Source organism: Bradysia coprophila, unplaced genomic scaffold (genome assembly GCF_014529535.1).
Source record: "Bradysia coprophila strain Holo2 unplaced genomic scaffold, BU_Bcop_v1 contig_583, whole genome shotgun sequence".
NCBI lineage: Eukaryota > Metazoa > Arthropoda > Insecta > Diptera > Sciaridae > Bradysia > Bradysia coprophila.
In genome coordinates, this window is record NW_023503823.1 from 1,140,826 (window position 1) to 1,167,393 (window position 26,568).

Below are 26,568 nucleotides of genomic sequence, written 5' to 3' on the forward strand. Positions count from 1 at the left end.
TTCTCTGTATAATATAATGTGGGCTTGTTTGATGTGATTTGTTTATGCCAAGATTACTTTAGGTCAAGTTGGGTTAATACGAAAAGATTTGTTTTAGCCCGGTTTCTCATGATGCTCTAAGTGTAATACATCATTTATCAGTGTGGTGGATGTATAAGGTGATGTGGTGTGGTGATCCTAATGTGTCTATTTTATATAAATCTATCTTGTTGAAGGCGATGTTTTATTATGCGTCTATTGAATGGAATAAATTTGATATTGTTCTCGGTTAAGTATTTCTGTTTTTCGGATTTTTTTCTTTCTTTTATTGCGAAGAAAATCTAAATAAATTGTATTCGGCTGGTGGACGTGGTACACAAGCTCGGGGAAAGTAGATCATTTTTTCTTCTTTGTTTCGCCGAATTCAGCAGGTGTTACAAATGAGGGTCATTCATTATTAGCGAGACATTTTGATTGAAAACAAGTCATTTTGGTTGTACGAATTCAAGAGTTTGGATTGCTGTATTTTTGGCCGGTAATGGACGAAACAAGTATGAATGAATGGATGTGACACACAGAATTTTCACAATCAATAATTTTACTCTTCGTTGAATGTTGAATGAAAATGTTTTACTTGGAACTATTGTCGATACGGAACTTATCCGGGGATAATCTTTTGTTAATGTAACCCACAACCGATATAATCAGACGAGTCATATTCCAGATTGCAGAGTAATAAATCATAATGTATGCACAATAAGCACAGCAGGAATATCGGAAATATTATTGTAATTTATTAATAATCGTAACTGAGCTCTTGCCCACAAACTCTGTGAATTTTCGATCTGTTCGCTGTAACAATAAGACCGCTTTAACATAGTTATCTGGATATAATAATGATTAAACTTGGAATATATTTAAGGGCTGTTCGGTTACGGTGTGTAATACGTATGAATTATTGTGGAAATGCCGATAATAATCTGAAAAGTTTACAATGTTCAGGATGGAAGCTTAAAGTTTCCAAATATGACTGCACGATTATGCGTTTCGAAATGAAAATTTGGACAGGAAGATATTGAATTTGATTGGAAATTTTTGATTTTTGAAAAGTATTAGCGATCGATTCACTGAGCCGACGGCAGGTGAACATGAGATGTTTTATGTAAAATCATTCGAGTTGCAACGAAAAATGTGCAAACAATTCAGGAAGCCAAATTATCTTGTTTACACAATGTAAACAGAAGATTCCGCTGCAAGCGAAATTGCGGTAATATACCAACCAGAATTGCATAAAACAATGAGGTTTTTGGTGTTAAAATTTTGCATTCATTCGTCTCAATGCTTCAGGTGTGCTATTTATGTATCCTCATCCTCTGTGCTTTTAAACGAAATACAATGAAAGAGCAAATCAATCGAAACAAAAACTAGACAAAACTTCCAGCAACTTTTCCGTCTTAATCAAATCGTCTGGTGTATCCACATACCAACTGCCAAATACCGAGTAACGTTTATCCCATTCATAAAATGTCATGCTTTCACAAAATGCTTTAAAATGTATCGACACATTCAGCGCCTATTGTACCGTATAGGCATAGGCATTTATATTTAGGTCGTTGGAATAAATTTTTTGGCAGAAAAGATTTTCGATGAATGATTTGTGAATTGATCAATAGAATACATTTTGGGAAAACATAAAATATGTGACTTTGTTTGAATAGATGGAAGAAAAGGGTTCATCATGTGTGTGTGTATGCTAGGAATGAGGGTTGAATGGGGATCCGATCGGAATAAAATTGTGTGTGCTATATTAGTCGTCCCCTTTTGTGTGTGGCTTTCGATTGGGATACAAATTCATTGAGCTGAAGATAAACTGATTTTATTTTTCTTCCTTAAACCGTACAAATTCCATTGTGTTGGTTTGCATATCCTAGAAAACAAATTAGAAATACTTGAGCAAATTTTTTTATTTTTATTATTATCCTAAACGTCCTATCATGTTCGGATGAAGCGAGTACGGAAATAAATATAATTTTCTTATTATCTCTAAATGGAGAATTTAGGCAAATAGAAAAAAAAATGTTACAAATTTTCCTTCCGTTTTTTCTTTTCCCTTATCGCGATACCAAGTATAAAAACCATAATTTTTACGAGGCTACACCGTAACTTAATGAATCATATAGATAAACGCAATAAGATAACCGAAAATACAATGAATCTTTCCATAAAAAGTTAAAGGAGAGAAGACGAAAAAAAAAGAATAGAAAATACTCATACCGACGCCGCGTTTGCTATCCCTTGTATAATAAAAATTTACGATTAAGAGTTGTGGAATAGCTGCGACGACGGAACAATTTGCAATGCTGAGTAAATAAAAATACAATAAACTGTCACCATAAAAAGGGAAAACATTTTGAAGGCGTTTCGGTTTTCCGACAGAAAATAAGAAGAAAATTGTTTCGCATTGCGAGTACTCGAGGTTGTCTATTAGACATTTATCTCAACCGAACCGAATTGAATATTTTCGGGTGCTATACACACAACAAAGGAAACGAATGAATCAAAGAATGAATGAAAAATTCAGAGTGGTTAATGGTTATTATCAATCAAGAATTGAAATGAAATGTTTATGAGTCGGTCGAGAATTAATTCAATTGTAAGCGAAACTATTTCTTTGGAAGACATAAGACAGATAAAAATATGAGATAGATTGTGGCTCGGTTGAAGAAGTTTTAATAGGAATCGTTTCGCAAAATTAAATGATGTAAGGGGGATTGGTGGTTATGCATGTATTGTGTGGACTAATTCCCCCAGATTTGCATCCATCTCAATTTTAGATTTTATATCTGAATTTTGCTCGGAATCGTTTGTGTCTGCATATTTCTGAAGAGGGAAACTATCGGGAAGTTACAGTCAGCACTGTACTATGCTCCGGCTCTGCCGATGGCCAAAAGGCTGTCTCAACTTTTATATGAAATAAATTATAATTTATAAATTTTTGTCATTCAACGCTCGATGGGCTCTTTAATAGCCAGTGTGGCCCTGTTTGTGCTAACAAATTTTCGTAAAAATATTTTTCGGAAAAAGGAAGGAAATAAGGGAAAATCTAGGAAAATGCAAGAAAATGTTGTCCTTAGAATAGTCCGAGCCTGTTGCCCTTGCCACTATCATCTGCCCCATTTTTTTTCTTCAAATAACTACCCGGATGATACATCTCAGACCAGAGCCACAGTTTTTTAATGAAAATGTAAAACGGGAGATGATTGAGATTTTCTCGAATTCTGCCACATTTTTGCAAATTTTTGTACAATTTTTTTTTTCGGAAAAATAAAGGAAAATCTAGCAAAATACAGGAAAATCATTTCCACAAAATAGTCCGAGTCTGTTACCCTTGCTACTATTGTGTCATATAACTGCCCAGATAATCTCAGACCGGTGCCAAAGTTCTTTTTAACGGACGAAAATGTAAAATGGACGGAGAAGCTGACACAGATGCTATCAATACTAGTTGAGAAGAGACATGCATGCATGAACCGAAAAATTTTTATTTGAAAAATGTCTTTTTGTGACGGTTAGTGCATAACTCTCTTCAGTTAGCTCCTGTCTAATGTCTTCGGCTACAATACAGTAGGAAACTCTGAGAATTTTAGATTAGATTAGTCAGTCAAACAGTAGGTGTGACCAAAATATGCTTGACTATTCCCAACGTTATTAAACATAGACACAATGCTATATGTGGATCGCAATGGATACTTTGAATTGCAATGTCCATTTTCGAATTTCGATACTATTCTTAAGTCCGTACAATGCTTTGACCTACTTGAATTTAACAATTTGTCGATCAACGAAATTATTTCCTAACACTACATATATATGCCTTCCTATATGTGCTTATGCCATCCAAAATCCTCCCATTTGATTTCGAATTCTCAACGAATCTTTTATTTTAAATCTTCTGGGATTGAAATTCACTCCGATTATGTACATTACATTCGACTTGCTGAAAATATATAGTTGACCCCATATATTATTTCGAGATAAAACCGTATGGGATACAACACGTTTGAAAATAATTTATTTACTCGTAGACCGGACAAAACTAATACCATATTCTTGTTATACCATGGCATTATGGATATATCCATACATAGAATATATCCAACAGATGCGATGTTTTGTGTATACGTATGGTGAACTTGGACTGGGTGTAGAGAGTCTCACTGTCATTGGTCTTCTTTCTATTCTATTGTGCCCGATCTATACATTATATGTGTGATTTGTGCTATGTGGTACGGTTTAACTAGAACATTTTTTTTTGTTCTGTATTCCTAGCAAACTCCTATACTCAACAGCACAGAAATAGTACGACATACCGCATAAATATCAGTTCATTTAAATATATGTGGACGAAATGCGCAAAAGTGACAAAATTTTGTTAATATTATTTACCAACCGTAATATAAAGGCACAAAATAAACAAACAATAAAAATTTCCATAAACTGGGCCACAAATTTCGGTTCTGTGTGTGATAAACACAAAGTCAACTGAACATAACTTTTATCAGAATTTATTACGAATTTTCTGTTTTAAAAAAACCTACAATATACCAGGCCACATTCTCTGCACTAAATATATTCCGTATTATGTTTCAAGGGTTTTCGCCAAATTATTATTATGGAGTGGATTTAAGCAAAATTTTAAACAAAAAACCCCTAAAACTATTTACAAACTCCTAGCTGAATGTCATATGTCATTGCTTATGTTTTCACCACCATCAAGGGTTCTGGTTTTTTTTTTCATCTTACTTTCTACCCATCATCAGTGCTTGCTCTACCTACACTGAAAACTCCAGATACGGGAATTCCATATTACGAAATTCTTACATAGGAATATATCAGGTCGAGGAGGTGGGTCGTGGGTTTTCAAAACGGATCAAAATTATGGGCTTACATAAGTTTCTATGTTATAGCTTATGGAGTAAACATCCATTTGGAAAATTCTCTGTAACAGTTATTGCTGGGTATATATCATGGTCATGGAAATATAGTTCAATTTCATTGGGTATGGTCTTGATGAAATATTTCACCGATGAGAATTTTTCGTTTCTTTTCTTTTTTCGTTTGATATTACCGAATATATACGTCTGACAGCCCATGTGCAATATTTCAATCCCTTAATAGTAAATATAAGAAATTGAAAAAAATAAGCAAAAAGAACGAAGATGAAAAAAACTAACGAAAATCAATTTGTGAACGCACATCTGAGGAGTTTGTTTTTTCGTCCTTTTGTTTTTCCTTTTGTATCAAAACAATATATTTTCCGTTTATAGATTTTCGTAACATTGTGGAGAGCATTGATAGTAGCAAAAGGATAAAAATGATCTTCATATAATGCGGAATATTTTCTAGCACAGAGCGTATTTACTATCATCCCTTTTATTTCCATACACAAATTTCGGAATTTCTTACCCTTACTCGAAAGTCAACAGTCTGGTAATGTTTCCTCCAGCAAAGCATTTTCATTGTGTTAGTGAGGGAAAACTTTGACGTATTATGTTAACAATACACGTATGCATACACCGAAAACCTTAACGCGACTTAAGACTTTCTATAGAATATCCCCGAGGAAACATTTCGCAGATTGCGTTGTGGTGAAACATGAAATTGACTTTGTTTATGTATGCCGTGATGTTTACCCAAAAATAAATTCAAACCGTGCAGAACGCTCCGTAAACTCAACGCTACAAACTGTTTATTTCATATGTCTGTCTGCTGCTTTTGTTCCAGCAGCTCCCACATCTACAGCAATATTTATTCGAATAAAACGAATAAAATTCCTTGTTTTTCATATATCAAGAAAATCATAGCTACAAACACACACACAAAAAAAAACGAAAAGAAAATAAAATTCATTTCGTTTTCGTAAGACCTACCAACGCACCAACAACGTTTACTTTTTCGTTTCTCGTTTTTTTTTCTCTAAATACGCAAGCTACGACGACGTGGTGTTTATTTGTTTTTCTATATCATCCCCCATGTCAATATTAAAGTATAATTGTTATAACCATCTTTATATTTTGCAATTTCCTTCAGGGCAAATTTTATATATTTTTTTATCTTTTTCCTTGCTTGGCTTACACCGCATCGCCGTCTCTCTGGGGGAATAATTCGACTTTCAGTTGTATATAGATAAATATGTGGAAAATTGCTGCCGCGATATGGTGTTCGTAATATCGACAATTAGGTAATGGCTTTATGGCCTTGATAGTGTAGTAGTGGTATATTGAAGGAATAAAGAATTGAGCCTGGTGTATAGGGAACGTGGCACAAATTTCGTTTTTTTTTGTTATAGTCGTCGTGCTTTCTTTCATGGACTGAATGGATTCTGTAATAAATGTACTCATAATGTTCCTGTTAAATAAGGAATGAATTTGCATCGACATTAAATTCGAATGGAGTGGGAATATTTTTTCATCCGTGCGGTGTGAATAACCTTATTTTCTCCACTCAATAGGTCTTGAGAAAATTGTGTTTTATTGACGACTGGTCGAATGACATTTCCACTTAGAAAGAGCAGCACTTTCTTTCCCGTGGTGAAAAAATAGAACTTTTCTAAATCGAACTGTCACTTTTTTTATGTTTTCCAATATGGTATCGATGCTTTCGTTTCGTGTAGAAAAACGGCAAAATACAACATGAAGGTATGAATGACGTTGTGTTCACCTGTGGCAAAAATAGAAAATTCCATCTCGAGAGAAATTGAAGCCCTCACTTCGCTCGTCAAACATCGCTCTGGTTAGAATTTCCTATTTTCTCCACTTGGTTAACAAATAACTGTTTCAAAACGTAGGCGAGAAAATAGTCAGCTCAGCTCTGATGAAACTTCGGCAGCATTTGTAGTGAAAACCGTTTTATTGGACTCGGACAAAAGTAGTAAATTTCATTTTCTCTGGCAAAATTTCCAACTTATTATTCCCTCTGTGATGCATATGTGCAGCGTGATTTACCTTATTTACTCCATTCAATAGGCGACGAGAAAAATGTGTTTTGTTGATTATTCGTCGAACGACATTTCTAGTGAGAAAAGAGCATCACTTTCCCTCCCGTGGTGAGAAAATAGAACTTTTCTTATTCTAACTGTCACTTTGTTTATGTTTTTCATAATGGTATGGCGAATTGATGCTTTCGTTTCGTGTAGAAAAACGGCAAAATACAACATGGAGGTATGAATGACGTTGTGTTCACCTGTGGCAAAAATAGGAAATTCCAACTCGAGAGAAATTGAAGCGCTCACTTCGCTCTGGCCTCAAACATCGCTCTGATTAGAATTCCTATTTTCTCCACCTGGTTAACAAATAACTATTTCAAAACGCAGGCGATAAAATAGTCAGCTCAGCTCTGCTGAAACTTCGGCAGCATTTGTTGTGAAAACCGTTTTATTGAACTCGGACAAAAGTAGTAAATTTCATTTTCTCTGGCAAAATTTCCAACTTATTTTTCCCTCTGTGATGCATATGTGCAGCGTTATTTACGTTATTTACTCCATTCAATAGGCCATGAGAAAAATGCGTTTTGTTGATTATTGGTCGAATGACATTTCTAGTGAGAGCAGTACTTTCACTCGACTTGGGATATAGAACTTTTCTCACTTAAACTGTCACCTTGTTGTGTCCCAAGAGGTAAGAAATAGGAAATTCAAACTCAAGCGAAATTGCGGTTCTCGCTTCGCTCTGGACATCGCTCTTGCTGGAATTCCCTATTTTGTTCCCTTGGTAAACAAATGACTATTGGAGAAATGTTAGTACCTCCGCTGTTAGCACTTCTGTTAGCGCTTCTTATCACGTTCATTCAAAATTTAAGCTTTTTCGTCCATATAGATTATCAAGATGCACAGTGTACAATCATTCAGAATTTAATTAAAATTGTCATTGTTTGTTGTACCATTATAAATACTAGATTACGAAATTACAAACAGGGCTTAAATGGTTGTTTATTTAAATGGATTTGTAGACAATTTCACAGCACACAAAATAATGAAAAAACAATCTATTACCCACCGATGGCAATTCATATTCATAAATCGTAATGCAATCCATTCAATAATATAACATGGGAGCTCATTATAATTCAATATTTTATGCATTTATATAAACCTAATGTGCTTTTGCACTGACTTCGGAATCAATAAAATGGGAATTTATCGGTTCGAACCATTACATTTATGCATATTTATATCATGGTGCACTAGTGGTATGGAAAATGTGTACTAAAAAATTCTGCTGTTAAAAATATTACGATTATATTTTATGATCTCGTAATGGTTTTTTTTTAAATATTTTTTTTTTGTATAATGGTCTTACTGTATGGCAAAAAGTATAACGTCGATTTTCGTAATGTATTGGAGAACATAATTTTTAATTCTTTTTCTTGTTTTATAGTTCCAACTAGTGCATACAATGCAAATGAATTTTTTTTTTCTCTGAATGATTTTTTGTCCATTACGAAAAATCGAAAATGTCAAGCCTTACGATGTATTGTTGTTTTTTTTTGTATAATAAGCTTTCTGTACGTAATGAATAAAATATAATTTCTGAATTATTTAAAAGAACATTAATCGAAACCAATTCTATTTCGTTTTAGAAAATGGAAACAATGAAAATTTGTTATTTCCATTGGAACTTATAAAACACATTAAACATGCAGCATTTAAGTATGTTACAATCAACTGTTATAAAACATAAAGTTTAAACGAGAAAAGCATAGCCACATCACATAGTTGAGCATAAAACGAAAACCACATTTTAGAATGGTATCGAGAGATGTATTATTGTACATATTTATGTGTTTTCTCATCTCTCGAAATATTATACATTTTATTATTATAAATAGGAAACTTTATACGTTTGGCTGGTTGTGTTATGGGTTTAGTTTTCAGAGATGGAACGATTTTATAGATAGATATATTGTGTGTTCCGTGTGTGTATGTGTATGGTACGAAAATTTAACAGTTGATATTGTGTATTGTGGAGTAAAGGAGGAGAGTTTCATTCTGAAGCAATCGTGCATATGCGGTTTGTTACGGTCATAAATTCAAATTCACTTTGTTTAATTTAATTCATGCGGGCACAGCTTAACCACATTTGAATTATGTTTAACTTAAAGGGAATAAATTAAGAGCAGTTTTTATGTGTCGCTATTGTTGTCATATCGGGAAAAAAACAATTTTTTTCATATTGTTCATTTGCAAGTTTTACGTGCTGAAACTGCGGTTAGATGGATGAAAATTATTGTGAATAGAAACAAAAGCCAGTTTATCACACACCTTTATTTTAATTCAATTTTTTGTTTGTTTTGTTTTTGCGATCTCGGTGAGAACTTAATAATAAAATCTACTGTGACCTAAGGCTTAACTCTGCTGGAATTATATCACCATAGTCGACCTACCGTACACTAACAATTTAATGTTATTATAGTAATTCCAACTCGCTATTGTCTTGTCAGGATATTTCTCTGTCAACCCTCAAAAAATTTTCCACTTTCCACGAAATATAATTTATCTCATATTCCACCTCCATATTTTCTCATTCTATGATTGCATTGTTTCCGCATTAAGTCCTTAAAACATGAAATAATTAATTCAATTAACTTCGCTTCTATTGAACAAAAACTTATAAAATTATCATGGATTGTTTTCCCTCAGAAAATCTCAAGTTTTGCTGTAGTTTTTCATCACCGTTCAACTTCAACAAAAAAAAGAAGCAAAATGCACAACCGTTCGTTTAATGTTGTTGTTTTTTCTATTTATTACACAGCCATAACGAATTTGAATTTGTTAAGTACTCCCTTGTAGACAGTAAAAACGCAAAAAAGAAGTTTAAAAAAAAGAGTAAGCAACACCACAACAACAATTTACCAATATAGGAGCAAAGTCTGATTAAATTAAAAATTCTCTGTCATGGTAGTACATTTAAACAAAACTGCAAATTAGTCTCGTTCTATATTTTAGCACTACAAAGCAGTTCTATGACCTGATGTATAGCTAGGGAGTATTATGCTGTATACATTCGCATACCTTTTAAAGTTTACAAAAAGTGAATCAAGTATAATATAACGGAGAGAGTCTTTACTCGATATGCTTCTTTTCCTTCATCTGCTAATCGCAGTCTTTGTTGAATGTTTTTTCCCATTTTTTTCTGTTTGAGATCGGTAATTAGAGACTTAATTTTTATTAGACACAATTCAAGTGGAAGTAAATTAAACTGAAGTACTGGGATTTAGAATTATTGAGGTTGAGATTTTGAAGGCAGAATTGTATGGTGAAACAAGGCCTACTTTTAAGAATTTTACTTCTGAAAATTCAGAAAAATTCGGAAATGCTCCGAAAATTCGGAAAAGCTCTGGAAATTCTGAAAAGTTCCGAAAAATTCCTAATAATTCCGAAAAAATTCGAAAAATATTTTTAGGAATTTTTCTGATTTTTTTGAAAGAATTTCGGGATTAAAATTCCCAAAAATAAAACCTGTGTTTGAAATGGTTGAATTTTCTATGTTTTTGTCGTCCCTCATGTCATATACACTAAAAAAGGTTATTATTCACATGAAATGAAATCATGTTCTAACCTACTTTTCTCCGGAGGTTACCCTATCTATAAACAGTCTCCGGCATTGCCAAAAGTTAAATATTTATCATTTTTAATATCTTCCACAAAGTAGAAAAATATTTAATATTACAAACGACGACGTTCTAGAGGAAGAAGCCGAACGAGGGAAAAAATATCATAAACTAGAGTATAGGAACGGAATCGTGACATAACCTTCATCTAGATTCAAATAAATTTTTGCAACCATGTCGACGCCTAACATCTTAAATCACACAGAAAAACCAAATCTAAAAGCAACCGAAAACCTCCACATCTTCACTATTCGCAATTCACATTTCATGAACATGTAGATATACACACACGAAATATACCCCTAAGTTGTATGAACTGGAGAACACTCTCTGTGCCTGTGTATAGTGATTCAAGATGTAGAACAGTAAAAGAAGCACACACAAAAAAAAACATTTTAATGTATAAAGGGGTTAGACCAAAATTTATATGTTACGTTGGATATCTTCGTATACACTCTGTTCACCACATGGGATTGTGCGGAATATTATACACATTCATGGGCTCCCAAGAGTAAAATGAAAAGTTTGCATTCAATATTACCGTACAAAGTGGATTGAAATGTTTGCGCTAGTCAGATCGACCTATTTATATCCTAGTTATGAAGTAAAATAGAATTTTATGTGCAGAATGAAGGGTAGAATGGATTTTTTTTTCTACTCTCTTCCATTCGTATGATATTGCGTTACCTCCCTATGGTTTAATATCATCAGATGGGTTCATAAAACATGTCCGTTGTCGGGGAAAAATTAATTTGCTCGATGTTAACTGGTGGGAGGGATGTGATTGGAGCGGTGATGAAAGTCAATGGAAGAATATGCATAACTTTGTTGTCATTTCATAAATTAAAAAATGAAATAATTTTTTAATTTGTAAATTGTAGTGAAATATAAATTCTGCTTACAATTACGTTTCGCTGCGTATGATTGTGGTTTTAGGAGCTGCGGGAACTCAGAGCATTTAACTGTGAAACTTAAAATATAATCCCATCATAGGAAAAACACTGAAATTCAAAATAGCTCGCCAAAAAAAAATGAACGAAGAAAAGAACACATCCATCTTTGACATTGGTGACGGAAGTAAATTTGTTTATATTCGAGATTTTTACGTTGAAAATAAATTTTCCCAGCTCACTGTCTCCACCTTATAGAGCGTATGCAATAACTGGACTCATTATTTGACTTTTTTTTTTTACAAATTTCCAATTTTCTGCAAGTGAGTCCAATGTGTTCGTCTGAGGATGAAATAGGCGAAATCGATATATTCTCCGCTTCAGACATATTTTGACATAAGACCATACCTTATGAACACATCATTTTCATTGTACGGTACTTGTCAACGTAACCCCAGTTTAGTTTTCGTTAAGTTGTCATTAACCTCAATCAATTGACGTAAACTGCGTGCAAATCGCTCGTTCAATTCATTCGACATATCTGACAGCTGCGATCGTGTCTGACGTTACCAAGGTCATGATAATAATGTATAGATCATCTTCAAGGACGCTTGAAATGTTCCACACAAAAAAAACACAAATTTATACAAAGGAATGAGTTAACGAAACATTTAACGAAACTTAAGTGAAAAACTTGAAGACGATCTATAGCCATTGAATAATACGACAATATCTCGCAAACGTCAAAAATGGACGTGTTCAATTCTCCGTTACAGTTGCTGCAATTTTCAATTTTATGCGTTTGTTTAAATTTTGGAGATTTCTCCGAAAATGTGATTTCCCGCACTTCCATATATGCATTTTTAGCAATGCAAAAATCGAACCACACGACTTTTTTTTTAATGCAATTTGGTTATGCCTGAAATTGTTATGCTCCAATTATGACTTTACTAATGGAAGCTACTAACTTCCTGAAAAGATATTAAAAAAAATGTTACCCAAATAAGGCAAACTTTAAAAGACATAAAAACGAACGAAAATAATACAAAAACTGTCAAACTTTTTACATTATAATTTTCAGACTTTGAAAAATGAATTTTTAACCATCGTTGTTATTGGCATATGTTAGTTTGATATAAACGAAAAATATATAAAAAAAAGTTCCGTACTTGAATCGATAAATATTTTTCCAAACTTTCGATGAAAAACTAATAAAAAAAACTTTACATTTTGGAATTCCTGGCCTGTAAAAATAGATTTTTTTCCCGTCGTTCATACATCCCGTACACCCAAGCCTTGCCATGCCATGACACAGAAAAAAAAAAACACCAAAACTTTTTAAATTCAACTAAATTTAACTTCGAATATTATTTATACAATGCTCCCGCTACGGATCTATATATACGTTTAGGTTCAAATCACAATGTGTATGTGCCCAGGACACAATCTCGGCACAATGTAACGACGGCGGCGCACATAATACTCACCATCTGTCGTAACCGTTACCCATGATATAATTCTAATTTAACTAAGACTTAATGCGATTTTGAAGTGGAGAATGCTTCAACAAAAACCAAATCCCTGATGATGCTACATACTCTTTTGTGCGTTATAATATATTTTGGGCCACACGACATCTTTTTATAACTCAATAAATTGTATTGTATCCCGTCATTTAATTCGACAATTCCACCCATGCCATAAGATGTTGTAATAGATGGAAGATCCCATGGTTCTTGGGAATATATTATATCGGATAGCCTTGAAACTTTAAACTATTAAATTCTTGTTATACACAATTTCTCGCTTATCACGATTTATTCCGGAATTACTCACTATACACATAATATAACAACACTTGCTGGTAGTCTTCAGCACAGTTGAGTTGTACGTATAAACATACATTATGCGAAAAACTTTTCATACTTTTCACCACCTCTAGGGAAATTTTATATCGTTTTTCTTTGAAAAGTTTTTTCGTGTCATTTTGTTTTGTTCGTTTTTTCTTTCAATTTTACCTTTTTTACGCTTTAAATGACAAATGAGATAAAGTTGCTCCCTACGTGAATTATACATCGCCCAGAGCCACCTACAGTGGAGGTGTGACGCAAGTCCTGTTATCCATTTACAAAAGAAATGATATCGGTGTAGATGAACGCTTACAGATTCGACACGCAAAAAGATATGCGTCACAAATGGCAGCTGATGAGGAAAATCAATTTCTTCATACAAATTTTCAATTTTTGAAATTTAATATCTTGGCCAAATCTTAACCCTGTGAGACGTGTGATAGCTCGTTGAACTCGTATGGACGCCCAGATTACGAATAAAATAAGTAGGGGTAGTAGGAGCGGAGGGATAATAAGTCAAATAAGTTGTGTATAGATATGTTCTTCAGTCCTACGGAAAATTTTTTTGTCAAATTTTTCAGTGTGAACGGACCTGCGTCACGGCCCTTCACTAACGTAGGGCCATGATAATGTTGGATATAATGCTATCCTCTACCTGCTTCGTTGGTAACTTGTGTGATGTTTCTAGAAACGTGAGATGTGGTTAAGTGTATCGTAAAATATGCATCTTAGCGATTTGGTGACGGTTGACGATGGTGTATCATTTTGTTCGATATATATACACACATCTACTCATAATTCGACGTATGTATTATGCTCGGCTGTATAATATAGATACGCTGTTGATATTATACAGGTGGAGAATGATAATGGGGGTAGACCTCAAAATATTCAAGGAACGGTGTTGATGATGATGGTTTTTTACCTTTATGATGGAGATGGGTCGTCTCGTTTTATGTATTATTTGCTGTTTTTTTTTTGTGTTTTATGGAAATTGATTTTCCAGATCATTAAACTTAAGTACATTTACGTGGAAAATCTTTGTTTAAAAAAAAATCGATTGTTTGATCTATTACAGTGAATGTGTGTGCATACGCATCGTTTGATATTAATGGAATACTTGAACAAGTTTCTGTGAATGGATGATTATAGTAAAAGGTTTAGAACAAAGTGAGACTTAGCAACTGAAAAGGCGGGAAAATGTATTCAATTCGGGATTATGGTCCTTCACATGTTAGACTTCGCATGAAATGTACATTAGCTATAGCTGAGAACTTAAGACTTAGTCATTCAGAGTCATTCAGTTCAAGGTTATGCAGTTTATAACACTAAATCAGTCAGCCAATATTTAGAGCCGGAAATTGTACCGACCTCATCCTCAGACCTACTACTTCTATTTTTAACATCGTCCAGTGTTAGAGGTCTTTTACTTCATTAGTCCAAACGTAAGCTTTCTTATACAAGAAAGCTGTAACCAAATCTAATCTAATTTACTTTTGACACCGCTATGGATAACAGATGACCATTTCCGTTTTATATATCATCTGGCTCACCAGAATCTGAATTGGACTCTAAAACACAATATTAAATCAGTAAACCTACATTTAGAGACAGAAAGTGTATAGCGACGCAGTACTCAGATCTACTACTTCTATTGTTAACATCGTCCAGTGTTAGAAGCGAGGCCTTTTACTTCATTAGTCCTAACATAAGCTATCTTATATAAGAAAACTCTAACCAAATCGTTTACTTTTGACACCGCTATGGATAACAGATGACAATTTCCGTTTTATATTATAGATCTGGCTCACCAGAATCTGAATTGGACTCTAAAACACAATCTTAAATCAGTCTGCCAACATTTAGAGACAGAAAGTGTATTTAGACATAATTTCAGATCTACTACTTCTCTTGTTTACATCGTTCAGTGGTAGATGCGAGGTCTCTTACAAATCTAATCGTTTACTTTTGACGCCACTGTCGATAATAGATGACAATTTCCGTTGCTGATCAAACAGTTCCAAACGTTTTCCACTAGTCTGACACTGACATTATATCCTTACTTCTTCGACGACTCGCATCCTTGAGTATTCAGTCATTTTCACCTTCCACCTCAACGATCAAATTTAATAATTTTATTAATTATAGCACGTCTCACTGGCATTATGTGACCAGTGAACAGACAGGTAAATTAAGAAGGGAACGGAATAAATGACTATCATGAACTAAGTCGATTCACATTGAACTGCTCTCGAAAACAACACTGAAAAATATTAATATTCTCAAGCACAACAAAATTTGCATTTGACTCGACTGTTTGCTTCCAATACACATTCTTCATTGATTTCGTTGCCATAGGCCATCAGCAAAACCTCTACGTACAGACAATTCCTACCGTTACCCATCAAACATTTTATTGTCGTATAGCTTACATCGACATCCAATATGAATGTGTACGATTGGTCTGTGTGTACACGATGGAACAATACATACCGTTGTCTGCTTTTCATCCAAAAACTTCTATTTTCGGTTGAAGAAAGAACAAAAAAAAAACAACAACGAAAACTTCATTGCTATTCGCTTTTAGCATTTGAAACTTGAACCGTATAAAGGAGAGAGAGTGGAATTTTCTTTCGATATAATATAATTTCTCAAAAGATCCCATCCCATTGAACACTATACCGAAAGTCTTGTCTCCTTGAATTGCCTTATGTTAACATTTTACAGAAAAACTTTGATATATTGATTAAGTTTTCTCCGTTGTGTAGCGCTTCCCTTGTATACCATTTCCACGTATTACATTATTTGGTGTATTGTGTATCGTGTGTATATTTAAGAATGTTTTTAAAGATATCACAGACATATTTGCTGAGTTTTTATTTTTCTTGTGAGAGCTTTGTGTGAAAAAGAAGCTATCAAAGAACTATTACCAAGGATAAAAACGCTTTCATTTTGAATAATAGATATGTATGTGTTGTGTAGACTGAATGGAAATGTGTGTTGTTCGGTTCTGTTGGTTTTTTTTTCTCGCAACCGAACCCATCCCCTACAACAATGATGTTACTGAATTTTTCTTTTTTTCGCTTGTTTCAGATTTAAAAACCGCAATATCTCGCATAAAGAAGCAGCAAGAAAAAAAAACGAAACAAAGAATAACGACGAACCATGTCAGCTGTGCAATTGTTAATGTTTGTGATTTTGGCATCGGCACTGAGTCTGGTCGCTCCATTAGCAAATTGTCCGAGTGCATGTCAATGTGATGATGATACATTGGTCGTCCGATGCGGTGAAGGACATCTCGACGTTCTGCCCATCGCTCTGAATCCGTCCATACTGCGATTGGTCATCAAAAACAATAAAATCAAAACAATTGATTCGTCGATACAATTCTATTCGGAACTGCGGTTCCTCGACCTGAGCTACAATCATTTATTTAACATACCGCCGCGGACGTTCAACTACCAGAAGAATTTGCAGGAATTGCATTTGAATCACAACAAAATCGGTTCCATTTCGAATCGAACGTTCACCGGGCTCATTACACTAACAGTGCTGAATTTGAGAGGGTAAGTGGTTTTTGATGGTTTTGTTGTTTGCTTTGTTAAAAAGATATCCCCTGCCAAACAGCCCATGCAACAGATATGGTGAACATCACAGTAATCGATTCCGTTTCCATCAATTTTCAGAAATTTTTTGGATGAACTCAGCGCTGGAGTGTTCTCGACATTACCGAAATTGGAAGAATTGAATATCGGACAGAATCGCATTACGCGAATTGATCCGAATGCATTTGAAGGGATTTTAAATTTGAGAGTTCTGTATTTGGATGACAACACATTGACATCAGTCCCGTCACCGACATTCGTTCACATACCAAGCATAGCCGAATTATATCTTGGTATCAATTCGTTCACAACCATTGCAAAAGGTGCATTCGAAAACCTGAAAGGTTTAAATCGACTAGATTTACGTGGCGCTGCGCTATATAACATATCCTTAGAGACATTTAGTGGACTTGACGGAGTCCGAATATTAGATTTATCAGATAATCGTCTACAACGTATACCAACCGCTGAGCTCAGCTCATTAATTCGTTTGGAAGATCTGTCGCTTGGCCAAAATGATTTTGTCACTGTTCCGGAGGGTGCTTTCAACGGACTTACAAATTTGCGGCGACTAGACATAACTGGATCGTTAAAGTTAACACAAGTCCAAGCCGGTGCTTTCACAACCAACACTAATTTAGAATCAATAACGCTTGCGTCCAACAAGGCACTGGTCGAAGTGCAAGAAGGAGCATTGAGTGGATTGCCACATTTGAAGCATGTAATCTTACGCGATAATCAACTAACGACATTAGCAGAAGGACTATTTCCCTGGAGTGAATTGGAAACGTTTGATTTAACTGAGAATCCGATAACATGTGATTGTAGGGTGGTTTGGTTAAGGAATTTGTTAGCGTCCAGAAATATAAGCCAGACTCAAGAAAGTGTACTGTGTGCCGCGCCGGAAACATTGCGAGAGCAACCTTTGAAGGAAGTGTTACCAGACGTTTTGGGTTGTGCTCACACCGATTCCCAACGGCAAGCAATGCTCGGAGTAATTCTGGTTGGCTCGGCAGCGTTCATTACTGCCCTGTTGCTAATATCGTACAAATGCCGCAAGAAAATCCGTGAAGTTCTCAAAGGTCGATGGGGAAACAGTGCACTCGGCCGCAAAGAGCGTGAATACCAAAAAACATTTTCCGATGAAGATTACATGACCCGTAATCCACATCCCTGCAGCTTAGGCGTACATCCGGCGCTAAACAATTTGAACAATTATCCCCATCATCCAAACATTCGGCCAATACCGGTAACGGAACTATAGCTAGAGGCCCCTCCTCCTCCTCCACCTCGGAGGGGCCAAAATATGCAAATACTACAAGCATCAACTGTAAATAACGCCAACGGGACACAGTTCCTGCAACTTAGTCAAGACCATTTGCATCAAGTGAACGGGTTCAATATGCTACAGAACAATTACACACCACCGCTGCCGCAACACTATTCCACGCTGCGTTTGAGTCAAGATCATCTGAAGGGTAATACAATTGCCTCGAATCGTCAGCAACAGACCAAAGCCCCTGAATTACCGATGCGCAATGGCAGTGCTACAATGAACAATAATAGTCGACGATCGATTCCTTCGAGGATTTATCATTAAATTCAAGCGAAAAGTGATCCAATTAGACATTTAAGTAAAATTTAATTAAACGAGGATGGTGGGACGGAAGGGATAAATAGTATATGCTGTGTATAAAAGAAATGATATAATGTTGATACGATGGACAAATTGATTTTTAATATATAAATATATAAATATAAATGAAATGATATGAACTGTATGATGAGGATACCAAATTTTGTAAATATTTCTTTATGGATAAAAACACAAACAAAACACACACATTATGAATGAAACATCGTAAGTATAAATATTGAAAAAAAATGACTAGTTAACAATCAGTGAATTCTAATCGTGAAAACAAAAAATATTTAAAATGAAAACTTAAAACTTAAAAAAAAAATTATTGAAAAAGCAACAAAGCAAGATGTAAAAAAACCAGTGATCTTTAATCTTAACTTGAAAAGCAAAAATATATTTAAAGCAATAACTATTTCATTCCAATGATTTTTTTTATCTATTATAAATACTTAGTACCAAAATGAGAATGGATGGGACTTCCTTTGAAAAACATTAAATGAAAATTGGTCGTAGTTTCTTCCTAGTCAGAGAATCTGCTCACTGTGTGATTAGACTTACTTTTTCCACTCAAAGGTTATTAGAAAAGCGTCAACTTTGTCTGATGAGAAATGCGTCAGCTTTTTCTTCACAGTGTTCAAAACCGTAATTTTCACTATCATAAATCTATTTTTCACACCAGTATGTCACTTTGCGACCCCTTTATGTACCTAATTACCCTACAGTAACAGTAGACTTTCGAAAAATCAAGAAATTTTTTTTTTCGTTTTTTGGGTTTTGGAGCCCATTTTCCCCTTGAGGGATTTGTAAATTTTCCTTGTTAAATATAAAAATCATCAGGACGTTGCAGCTTGCATTGAGACACCTCAAACATACTCCTCATGGTCTTGTCTAAGTTCCCAAACCTTCCTGCTCACCAATCGTTGCAAAACAGATCTCTTTATCCACATTTTCATCAATAACCAAAGAATTTCAAAAAAGCCTCATGAAATAAAATCGTTGCCTCTAACATTTCTACAGCAGTAAGTGAAGGCAAAAGGTGGGGGAACTTAGAAAAGACCATAAGGAGTATGTTTGAGGTGTCTCAATGCAAGCTGCAACGTTCTGAGGATTTTTATATTTAACAAGGAAAATTTACAAACTCCTCGAGGGGAAAATGGGCTCCAAACCCAAAAAAAGAAAAAAAAAATTCTTGATTTTTCGAAAGTCTACTGTTACTGTAGGGTAATTAGGTACATAAAGGGGTCGCAAAGTGACATACTGGTGTGAAAAATAGATTTATGATAGTGAAAATTACGGTTTTGAACACTGTCATGACAGTTCGAGTGAGAAAATGTCTATTTTCCACACCGATTATATTAAGGTTATGAGAGGAGAGGCTAATGATAACAACGTTAACTTTGTCTGATGACATTGCGGAGGAGAAAATTTCTATTTCTTGCCCTATTGTTTTAACGAGCCTTTGGAGAGGTTATGAGAAATGCCTCACCTTTTTCTGATAACAGTTCGGGGAGAAAATGTCAACATTTTCTGATTAGTTTTCGTGGAAGAAAATACCTAATAATAAATTTTCTCTATTGCTTTAACGAGCAATTGGAGGAGTCATGAGAAATGAGTCATCTTTTTCTGATGACAGTTCGGTGTTGAAAATGACTATTTTCTAACCCGATTATTTTCAACTTTGTCTGATATGACAGTTCAGAGGAGAAAAGGTATATTTTCTGCCTCATTGTTTTAACAGGAGTAATAGCAATTTCCACCCGAACTGTGACCTCTGTTTTCGTTTTGAAAAATGTGCTAAGAAATTAATGTTTCTTCTTGCGTGATGAAAAACGGTGTGATTAGATTAACCGGTTAACTCGCACATATAAAAAACGTTCTGTTCACCCATGGAAGAAAATAGGAAATTACAGCTGGGTCCGCTCTTGGCTACAAAACTGTTCTCTCGGTGAAATTCCTCTCTTAGTACAGATTCTGTATTACAGAGTGAATATTATAAGAATGGACCATTTGAATCCAATTGATGATTCATTCCATGTGTGACCTCCTAATTGTCATACATACACACACGAATATATAACAACGTGGAATAAATTCCAACAACGATGAAGAAAAAAATCGACGAAAGGTTTGGCAAATCTGCAACATTACAGCACGGGGGCATGACCAAGCATTTCTCTAAAAGTTTACAAAATATTGTTGAAGTTCACAGAGGTCTAATATATTGACTTTTTCTACTTAACCATTGGTTAGCCAGAAAGTAGACGATATATCTGTTTTGGAAACATGTCTTATGTAACATGATTATGAGCCAATAGAGGAGATTTCGGTTTTTAACTTATAATTATAAGTTGACATAAAGTTTAGAATTATTAGCAAATTCTCCGAACAAAATGTATGAAGAATTGACTTATAAATCAAAAGTTTTACGTCGAAAGTAAAAAAAAAATCGGAATTCATCTTGTTGCCAGATTGTTTACTCCAGTGACTCGAATGTAAATGTTGAATATAGAAAAGTTTATAAATTTTCAATGAATGTGGCAGGGCCTATTTTTAGGAATTTATTTTTTATCAAATTCTTTAAAAAAATCCTTAAAATTGTTAAATTTCTGAATTTTCAGGATTTCTTTTAAAGAAAAAAAAAGAATTAAATTCATTAAAATAGGCCCTGGTAGTGTTTGCGAAAGGAAACCGAAAAATATCCAATAATTAGTATTGACCTCTAACGACTGTGAGGTATCGTTATAAATTGACCAGGAAAAATTTCGTCTGATTTTAACTTGCTGTTTTTCAAAAGAATTCCTTAAAAAAAACTTTTACTTTAATATGAACGTCCTATTGATTGCAACTATTCGTAAACCGAGTCCGGTTTTAAATTCTTCGAGTGTTATACTTTTACTTCAGAAACAAGAAAAGAAAATTTAAATAAAATGGAATATGACTACATAACTCTTGTCGGAATTAAAGTTTTACCGAACTGAAAGAAGAAAAAGAAACTTAAAATGGATAATTACAATAGACTACAACGTAATAGAAAACTCATCAAAATATTATAGAAAATATAAATGTGAAACACAAAAAATGAATATAAAAAATGGAAAAAAATGAAGAAATATTTCTAAATACGAGCAAAAGACTTTTTTGATTCAAAAATCTATCGTTTTATCAAAAAACAATTTTTTTAAAAATATATTCATTCATTCAAGTGAAATAATGTTTTACGTGATAGGTCAACTTGTACAGTTCGATAGTTTAAAAGCTATTTTACGTTTGACTTTTGTATATGTTTCAAGTTCAATTTTAAGAAATTATTTTACGATTAATTTATAAACGGAATAAAGAACAAACAGAAATGAAATGAAACAGAGAAACATTAAATTAAACGAAAATACCAATTTTTCAGTTGGAAATAAAAGATTTTAAGATAATTTATGAGTTTTTTCTTTTTTGAAATGCGCAAAGAAACGAAAATTTAATGACGCGTTGGGTTGGCTGCTTGTAAGTATATATTCAACAAATCCTTAAATAAATTGTTTCCCAAGAGTAATAATTAGAATCTGGAAGGATGATTATGATGATGATGGAGGTTTTGTTCGGCAATAAAGCTGTCCGTATTTTTTATTTAAATTTACGAGTTCGCACACAACAAGAAAATTGTTTCCAGAAGTGAAATAGATTTGTGAAATTCCGTAACGGAATGTTTTTTCAGGTCCGAACTGACCATTAAAGCATCACAAAATCAGAAAGCCCGTCGGGCATCGCCCGGCGTTTTGATATTTTGTATGATTGAAAGGCTTTCACAAATTGTCGTCATTCAACACACGAAGTGTCTCTGGGTAGCTAGTCCGGCCCTGTGTTTTTGTTTAACTTTACAGACATACAAAATTATCCTCCTCATCCATTTTGTAGGCACAAAATCGATTTTTTACACATTGTCTTATTTTCCCTAAAAGGTGTGTCAGACCCGTTAAAGTTTTCGATTTGTTCTACATGTTTCTGCTATAGTAAGAACATCGACCCTCCTGAGCCTGCTTGCAAGAGCACTGTACCCTTTGTAAATTTGTAGCCTACATTTAGGCGGAAAAATATTTGTTTTTTGATGATTTCTCTGAACCAACATCTTTTTTTGAAAAAGTAAGACCATGAAAGCACGCTAAAATGTGTTACTTTTAAAAGCGCTCCTCCCTTGGCAATTTTCTAGCCTACATTTGTGCGCAAAAATATTCGTTTTTTGATGATTTCTCTGAGTTAAAATCTTTTTTTGAAAAAGTAAAACCATAAAAGCATATAAAAATGTGTTACTTTTAAGGGAAAAGTTGGTTTGTGGTCGATAACTTAACTCACTTGGAGAAACCTTTGCAAAACACATAAATTTACACATTTGCAAAGGTTTTTCCAAAAAACGAATATTTTTTTGCACAAATCTAGGCTATAAAATTGCCAATGGATGAGCGCTCTTAATGTGAAAATGAGTTTGTGGGTGATAACTTATCCCACTTGGAGAAACCTTTGCAGATTTTGTAGCTGTACCAGTGGGTTAAGCGCATATTTTTTTGAATTGTTACTTTAGAGCCTCGGCCTGTCTCCGCTATCAAATTTTTTTCTCCGCCGACCTGTTTAAATAACGCCTGAGTTTCTATGGTGAGCGAATAAAACTTGCTGGAGACCATAGAGCGTGAAAAACTATTGGCGGAGAAAAAATTTTGATAGCGCAGATCGCCGTAGAACATGGTTTTGAAAATGCAGACCTCCGCCAATTGCAATAGTTTTGTATGACCAGTTACCTCAGATCAAATTTTTAACACTTTGAGGCAATAGAGGATGGATCAGTCTAGCCTGAAACTACGATTTTTTCTTGAAACTACAGTTTTTAGTCTTAAAAATTGTAACTCTTGTTATTGGCAGAATGATTCACAAACAAATTTTTCCTGTAAAAGTACAGTGAACGACATCTCAAATGTCTCACTGTCATTTTTTTCAGAGAATGTCATTGTGAATTTGCAATGACACAATAAAATTCTCAGAAAAATTTGACAGTGAGACATTTGAGATGTCGTTCACTGTAACACATTTTTGTGTGCTTGCATGGTTTTAATTTTTTTTTAAAGATTTTGGTTCAGAGGAATCATCAAAAAACGAATATTGCTCTAAAGGGTCCATTGCTCTTAACAGCCTTACACAGCCAATAACAAGTTTAGTCTGTACCCAATAATCTCTAAGGAAAGTTAGGCGCATAACTTATATCTCGCCTAAATGTAGGCAAAACATACTTAAACATCATTGTATTTGGACTGCGTAATACAGGTCAGTGTATACGTCGTTGCAGCCACCAAACACACCGCAATTACCCAAATTAGGACACTATCAATGGGACTATTCGCTAGGAAAATTCATCTCGAACTTTGTCTGACACGATTCAAGCCAGTCAGTGTCAGTTTGGTGATAGGACAAAGTCATAGCTTTAATTTTCGTTGACAAAGCAGAACCTATTTTCTAATTGGAAAGTGATTCGAAATACGACTATAACTATAATGTAAACCGAGAAACGTGGCTGTATTCTTCCATCAATCGCGACGATATCGAATAATCAATTTGTTTAAAAAAATCGAATTACGACCCAACACAAATAAAAAATATTTTCTTTATTTATCTCGAACGCGATAATGAAGCTGATTAACTCGCGATTTTTATCAGCAACACAAATGTCTTGGGTAAACAATCCGGGTTTTATTTTAAGTATACTGAAATCAGATATTCCATCAAGTTAAATGCAATCATTTTGATAACATTGTTTACCTAACCGATTCCACATAAAAATATCTTACTCATTTCCCTTCTTCACGTTGACACTGTAATGTGACTCAGAATAATATAAAACGTCGTCGCATTTTATACAGCTGAACGGTGCACATTCATTATACCATTCAATTTTCTCGCACACATAACATTAAAAAAGGAATGTAATCAAAACGTTTATACGAAGTCAGCCACTTGACTTCAATCACATACTTAAATCGTGATGTCACTCGTATCACTTGAACTTTTTGCCTTGCCATTATACACTGCTTCGAGCCACACACACACCAAATAATATAAAAAATAACTTAAAACTGAAAATATCATCCGTCTTGGAATGTCAATTATATGGTAAATCTAAAATTACCATCAAAAACGTATATTATATCCCCTTTATATGCTATGCTGCAATTTTCTACAACCAGTGAATTCGCACATATTATCAGCGAGAATATAAATAAAAGAATGGATAGAAAACGCAGCCGAGAGAAATTTCTTCGTGAATTATTGCAGTTTTCGCATTTCGTTAATACAATGCGCTCTATATATGCGTTCGGAGAATGTCCAGTTTGGAATGAAACACTTCAAAAAAACATATTCTGCGAACCACTTAGATTGTACGGTTCAATGTCATAATTTCAATTTAATTACGCATAATTATACAGAAACGTTCAGACGGGATGGGATGGGATTCGTCTACGTTATCTAAACAAAATAATTTGCAGGCTCGCTTTTAAGTGCTTCAATTAAGTTAGTTTACATTGTCTGCCGTTGAATGCCCACACAGGTCTTCACTGGAAAGAATAAGAAAGAAAATGACATGGATGTTTATTTTAAAAATTTACGTCCAAGGTATAACTGCCATCAACGATAACAAGGGCAAGTTATCGCAAATTTCATCAGGTAATGCATCATTCGTGTGAAGTGCTGTTATTAGCAAATATTTATAACAATTCCATCTTCATAGTAAGGGTAAGAAGAGATGGAATCACGTAAGTCAAATCAAAATATTCAAGCTTATTCATGATTGAGTGCTTGCAAAACTAAACGTAAAATACAACTTCTCAGGACTGCAATAACGTCACATTTTTACACGTCATAGTATAGTAGCTCTGACGAAAGTTTCAACGAAAAAAAGAAACAAAGGAAATTTCTCGTACGACTTCGGCTATCTTCGATTTTACTTGTAATTTTATACGATAGGACATCACTTTAAGAAACGGCTGGTCATCTCTTATCGACAACCGAAAAAGAATGAAGCAATGATCTCGGGCTAGCATAATGTTCAGTAAATCAAATGAAGTAATAGATTTATAATAATAAACGATAATTTAACAAAAGAAGTCACAGATTTAATAAATCTAAGCTAAACTGTTGTTAAATGAACACAAATACAACATCAGATTCATAGTAACCGATACGCAATTCCAGTCTTTCAAGTGAATATTTTGCCTCGATTCCACCGAACGCTATTTTCGTTTCTTACCTCGAGCAATAAGACCGATTTCAAAACTGAATAACATACCAGGGCGATGTAATTTTAACAGAAAACTTTTGCGAGAACAAAAGTTTTTTTTTTGCTCGTAAAAAAAATCTGATCCGCCAAACGCTCTTAAGAAAATAATAGAATTCCTTTCGCGTGAGTTTTGCACGCTATAATAATAACGATGCGTCTGCTGTTTTCTGATTGACTTGTCTAAACTGCGATCTAAATTCAATTCGACGTATCTAACAAACATCAGAGAAACTATCAAAAGATTCATTCAAATGGAACTATCGGTTTTTATTTTTATTACTTTTATTTGGAAGCACTCACTTGGCTTCAATAACCGATCGTAAAATTTTAAATAGTTTTTGATTTTTACATTTCACTTGTTCATCAACATTCCAAAATCTCGATTGTTTTTATGTGATGAATAAACTGTGTTGTATTAAACCTGTGCATTCGATAATGTTGTGTTGATTAGATTGCTAAAAGTTTACCGTGTTAACTCAACTTTTAAGTGGGTTAAATTTATTGTCTGCAAAATTATTTTCAATTTTATTTTTTATGCAAAAAAAAAGAAAAACAGAGCTGCTGGTATGCGTCAATATGTCGACAAAGGTGGTATGTTGTTGAAAACTTTGCACTGAATATTCTG

General features: G+C 34.1%; 1 protein-coding gene across 3 annotated transcripts in view; it reads left to right on the forward strand.

The window, feature by feature from the left end:
- LOC119083240 (insulin-like growth factor-binding protein complex acid labile subunit) overlaps positions 1 to 18,292 on the forward strand; it is a 60,697-nt gene extending 42,405 nt beyond the window's left edge. For all 3 annotated transcript variants that reach the window (XM_037192896.1, XM_037192897.1, XM_037192898.1), the window contains 2 exons: positions 16,481 to 16,953; positions 17,074 to 18,292. In XM_037192896.1, coding sequence (XP_037048791.1) covers positions 16,553 to 16,953; positions 17,074 to 18,256 — 1,584 coding nt within the window. In that variant the 5' untranslated portion in view covers positions 16,481 to 16,552 and the 3' untranslated portion in view covers positions 18,257 to 18,292. The remainder of the gene's footprint in view (positions 1 to 16,480; positions 16,954 to 17,073) is intronic.
- Positions 18,293 to 26,568: the final 8,276 nt, after the last annotated feature.